This window comes from Glycine max, chromosome 7, assembly GCF_000004515.6.
Source record: "Glycine max cultivar Williams 82 chromosome 7, Glycine_max_v4.0, whole genome shotgun sequence".
Classification (NCBI taxonomy): Eukaryota; Viridiplantae; Streptophyta; class Magnoliopsida; order Fabales; family Fabaceae; genus Glycine; species Glycine max.
In genome coordinates, this window is record NC_038243.2 from 15,030,828 (window position 1) to 15,036,909 (window position 6,082).

At 34.9% G+C, this 6,082-nt stretch overlaps 1 protein-coding gene across 1 annotated transcript; it reads left to right on the forward strand.

The window, feature by feature from the left end:
• Positions 1 to 4,192: 4,192 nt before the first annotated feature.
• Positions 4,193 to 5,756, forward strand: LOC100778184 (zinc finger CCCH domain-containing protein 20). Its single transcript, XM_003529020.5, has one exon. The coding sequence runs from the start codon at positions 4,266 to 4,268 to the stop codon at positions 5,343 to 5,345; it is 1,080 nt and encodes a 359-aa protein (XP_003529068.1). The 5' UTR covers positions 4,193 to 4,265; the 3' UTR covers positions 5,346 to 5,756.
• Positions 5,757 to 6,082: the final 326 nt, after the last annotated feature.

Genomic DNA, 6,082 nt, shown 5'->3' on the forward strand with positions numbered 1-6,082 from the left:
ACGTTAATTGAAATGGACGTTTTGTGAAGACTTGAGTGAGATTAGCGGTTCACCTCTTTTATGCGTTTGGTGCTTCTCTATAGTTGGATATTTTTGACTTGTCACAAAGTTCATTTGCCTTTTGAGAAAAAAGAAGAAAAAAACGAAAAAATGAATCTGATGTTTGAGAACAACACAATATTAAAAAAATGCTTTTGCTTAGTACTCCTAGTTCTTTTTAAAAAATTAAAAATTAAGAGATTATGATTATTATTTTCAATAACCTCTTTCAAATGTACACCTTCTTAGATATAATTACACATGTCATGTCCACAAACTCATGTATTTTTCAAAATTCAGTATGCTACTAACTTACATCCACTAAGTCATTCCTGTGTTATCTTGCATTTATATATAGATCTTCACTCATCTAATTAATTATATTTTAAATCTAATAATTACATACAAATATGCAAGAATCTTTTTCCAAAATTCTAATCAATAACAAAAGGCGTTTGGATAAAAAACGTTATTAATATTTATTCCTACTTGGTATGTATGGGATTTTGGAATGTTTAGATGGTACGGAGTCTGAGTCTGTAGAAGCTTTAGTTGATCATTGTGTATGTCTTGCTTCTAATCTATGGAGTCCTATCATTGAACAACTCTTTGCACATTCTATACCCAAGACGCGTTCATCTGCTTCTAATTATATCTCTTCATTACTTGCTGATGTTCCTCAATTGCTTTCATCATATTCATATCCTTTTCCATCATGCCAAATCATGCTGCTTCAAATTTACTTCTTACTATATGGTATTTTTAGACTCTAATCATTTATACTTTCTAAGTATAAATTTTTGTAAATAGGAAAATTAAATTCATATGCCAGATATTATATTTTGTTATTGGATGATTAAATATATTTTTATTCATAAACTATTTTTAATAACATGCAAAGTTCATTTATATATCTTTTACGAAGTACATCAAAAGAATGATATTCCAAGCGAAAAAAAGGTAGAAAAAATTTGAGAATTGAAAATTCCGAAAATAATCGACTCAATAGATATAATCTGAGTTCAATTATGAAAATAAAATTGTACTAGATTGCTTTTTATAAGATAAAATTGTACTAGATTGCTTTTTATAAGATAAAATTGTACTACCATTTTTATTTTATTTTGTGGGGGTTACTTGATGTATCCTGTCTTTGTTTTAAAAATAAAATATTGAGAAAAAGAAAAGGAAAAAAAAAGGGACGGTGGGCAAGTGGAAACGATAAGAACGGTGTGGTGAGGGGCTAAAATGACCGGTGACATGAAAGTCAAGTAATGGATTAGATAGCCATCAAGTCCCAGATGATATTGACGTGAGATAAAAACTCTTAAATAACACGATCACCGCTACAACTAAAACCCCTACTTTTTTTTTTTTACCTAGGGTCGCACTATATAAATTTTATTTTATTTATCTTAAAAAGTATTTATGACTAATAATTAACTAAAAAATATTTAGACAAAAAAATTAACTAAAAAAGTTTCTTCTAAAAAAACTAAAAAACTTACATTTAAATAAGACCAGAAATAATATTAAGTTAAATGTTCCATGTTCCATAATAGACGGCAGGCATTGTTTTAAATGTCTCATCTAATTATACAATTGTAGAGGAAACATATTACTTTTGATGAAAGAATACATAAAATAAATAATTGCTGCAGTGAAAAACATGTATTTCTGAGTAGTTGTTAAATTATTTTTGTAAATATTAGTTTTCAAAAAATATAAATATTTATTAAGTTTTTTTATTGTTTTGTTTCCTTTATTAAAACAAACTTTGGAGATATTTTGAATTCTAAATAAGTTAATTTGAAAATAATATTTTTTACATTATTAAGTTATTTATTTTTCTTTTTTATTTACCTGAAAATGTAAAAAAATCAGAACAATAGTTATAAAAAATCTAAATGAGATATGGTATACCTATTTAGGAAAAACAAAAATTAATAAATATCGCAATTGATATTACCTACGTTAATTGAAACAGTTTTCTTTTTACCACCAGCATAAATATTTTTGGACAGCTAGCTATAAATTACTAAAATAATTATTACTTAAGATAGATGTGAAAACTCTTATCACACCATCACCATGAATATCTTGTATTGAACATCGAATATCATATCATATCTATCACAATCTTATATAATAATATCAAAAGTCCCAACATGACAATGTTTACTGTGTAATGTTTCTTAAGTTGTTCATGAAAGAAACGATCATCTCATCAGTTCTGATTTCAACTTCATGAATGTGTTTTTCATTATCTAAAATGGAAAAAACTTGAATTGTATGATTAATTGATTATCATTGTGCATCTACTCTCACTTATCCGATTGTTTGGCTGACTCGTGCTACGTTAGGTCTCATCAGAAGAAACGTGAGTGCGTCCTCATGCAATCACACGCCTTTAGGTATGACCTAAGATGTCGTTTTGTGAAATCCACCAGAGCAGTAGCCCTGCCGTTTATGCTCCTACGTTAAAACTACATGCGACTAGATGTTGTCGTATGTTTTATTTAGCATTATAGATTTTAGAAATAAACATTTCCAAGACTATTGATTTTTTTTTAAAAAAAAATTCTTGTAAATATAAATTTTAAATTAAAAAGAACTTTTAAAAACAAATTTTAAATAGACTTAAATGTAAATTTCTTAAAAACTACCAATTATATCATTTCAAGGAAGATGTTTAGTGATGATGTTAGTAATATCTTCCGTAGGATTGTTGGGGAATGATAACTCCAATTTTTTATAATGGGATTTGCAAAGAACTTGGGGATGTGCAATGCTCTTTTTGCGGAATTATGTGGTATATATAAGGGATGGGCTTAGCATGGTTTATGATCACGGAGTAGATATAATTATAGGGGAGAGTGATTCAAAGCGTGCGGTTGATATGATTAATAATGGTTGTGTTCATACTCACATCTGTTATAATGTCATTTAGCAAATTCTTCTCTTAGAAAATGAGGTTTGGTTTCAACATGTTCATATATATATATATATATATATATATATTTCAGAGTCGATAGTGCTGGCATTTCTTTCTATAGAGGTTTTAATCCTTGATCACAAAAAAAAATGCTTTTAGTCTCTTTTCCATAATCAGAATGAATGTGTGTATGATTATACAAGTATTTTAATTTTTTTTCAACAAAATAACGTTTAACAAATGGGTGTAATTCATAATAAAACAATTGATGCAGATAATAAAAAAATATATTAAAACAATTGATCAATGTCTTTTAGAAGTGATCGTAATAGCAATTAGAGAGTAAGCGGTTTATCTGTTCTCTTGCAGCGTGAATCACTTCATATTTCATAACAACTGTTGCCCCCCCAACACACACACATACATACGTACGTGTATATATATATATATATATATATATATATATATATATATATATATAGGATCACGGTATACAAATAAATATACTATTTACACTAGTAAGAAATGATTTAAAAATAATATCTAAAATACTCCATGATTAATCAATAGATACTAACTACAGATTCTATTTAAACTCTATAAGGCAACCAAGCGGCCAGAAAAGAAAACAATAAAAACAAGCATTTCCCCTATGACTTTAAGCGATAAAACAACACTCTGCCCATTAGTTCAATTTCACAATAAAATTGAAACTATTCTCTTCAGTCCATACCGTGGGCTTTCCAAATTTCCCCCACTTTTTTTTTTATATATAAAAAAAAGTGGATAAAACTATGTTCATTTATTATTATTTATTATCGCTGTTGTAATATTTTACTCTTTCCTCTTTATTTAATATTTGCCATAAAGAATTTATTCATAGAGAGATACATATCTTCTTTGATTAATGTTGCGTATTACACGCTCCACCGCTTTCCGGAGACCGGGGCGCCAGAGAGAGAAAAAGACGAAACGCGATACAGCGTGGTGATCATTTTAAATGACCCTCAATAACCGCGAGCCACGTGGCACAAAATTCCACTTCAGTCGACTTCATGGCAAAAGAAGAAGCAGTCTGTCACACTAGTCCCCCACACGAGCGCGGTGATTTAAAAATCTCCCCTCTACTTTAACCGCAGTGGAAAAAATGAAACTGCAGTTCATTGATTTTTTTAACCCAACCACGGTTACCCCCAACCTAACCCCAGTTAAACGCAAGTTAAGTGGCAGTTTATAAGGGAAGCTACCCTGCCGGAGTTTCTGTAAACAAAAACCATCACCAAAAAAGAAAATGATGCTCGGAGAGCACCATCGCGCGAATCCAACGGTTCACGTGCCACCGTGGCCAACCCACGACGATCCAACGGCCGAGATGTACTCCGCGTTTTTAACAAACGACGTCAATGCTGGTGAGTACTCTCCGTACTATCTTCAAGAAGCACTAACGGCTCTGCAGCGTTTTCTGCCGTCTAACGAAACGGACGCTGACTCGGACACGGAGGCTCAACCCGACGCGGCGGTGGACGCGTACTCGTGCGACCATTTCCGCATGTACGAGTTCAAGGTCCGTCGATGCGCACGTGGCAGGTCACACGACTGGACGGAGTGTCCGTACGCGCATCCCGGCGAGAAGGCTCGACGCCGGGACCCGAGAAAGTTCCACTACTCCGGCGCGGCGTGCCCGGAGTTTCGCAAGGGAAACTGCAAGAAAGGCGACACGTGCGAGTTCGCGCACGGCGTTTTCGAGTGCTGGCTCCACCCGGCGCGCTATCGGACTCAGCCTTGCAAGGACGGCACGAGTTGCCGGCGGCGGGTGTGCTTCTTCGCGCACACGCCGGAGCAGCTGCGCGTCTTGCCGATGCAGAGTCCGCGTAGCGCGGCGAACTCGTCTGAGTCCTACGATGGTTCGCCGATGAGACAGATGATGTCTCCGGCGGCGTTCATGTCCTCTCCGGCGGCTTCTCTCTCTCCTCCGGAGTCTCCGCCGGTGTCGCCGTCGATCAACGAGATGGTGGCTTCTCTGCGGAATCTGCAGCTTGGGAAAATGAAATCGATGCCTCAAAGTAGAAACGTTTCGGTCGGATCACCGGGTTACGGTTCGCCGAGAGGATCGGTGCTCCGACCCGGGTTTTGCAGTCTTCCAACAACGCCCACTCAGCAACCGGTTCGGTCAGGGGTGAACTGTTTCGATTTTTGGGATCAGAGTTGTGAGGAGGAACCAGTTATGGAGAGGGTGGAGTCAGGGAGGGGTATAAGGGCTAAGATGTTTGAGAAGCTGAGCAAGGAGAATTCTTTGGAAGGGTCGGGTACGGGTTCGGGTCAAGGAAGTGGTGCTCCGGATGTTGGGTGGGTCTCGGAGCTGGTTAACTGATATTATTATTAATATTTAACAATGCAGATTTATTTTGGGAGATGCGAGTCTGTGTAAATATTTTTTATTCTATCTCGTGGTATGTTATGGTATGGTATTTGGGTAAAGACTGAAGAGAAGAAGTGAAGGATCTCTTTTTTGGGGAGTTTGTCTTGGAAATTCATCAACATCGCTCTATTGATTTGGGAAATTGAAAGTATCCGAAGCCTTTTGTACAGTTAGCTTACTATTGTTGTTATTACGAATTACTATTATTATTATCATGTGCTATGTTACTTAATTAACTCTATCGTGTCTGTTATTTTCACTTACTTGCTAATCTCATCTCATTGATGTACAAATGTATAAATATGTAGGATCCAAGAGGAATCTTGTTATTCAAATTATTTATGTTAATGTATATTTTTATCCAAATTGTTCTGCTTGTGGTTACATTTTCAGCTTATAGAGGAGATTTGATTTTCGCACTCACAAGTCTTCTTCATCTTCAGCTCGTGTAGTGAAGAAGATTCTGCTGTGGTGATAATTTTACGGAAATTGGGATCAAGTTAAGTGAGTGTGTGATTTAGTCTATTTTGGGAAACAAAAGGAGTTTAGTAGGTTTTTCACATTAAAAGAACTTTAAATAAAATACGTGATTATTCATCCAAGGGTGCCTTAATTCGTGGATCAAAATCCAGATATCATGAAACCCTACAACAACTCCTAAGAAATGGCTGCTAGTGCATTGCATTACG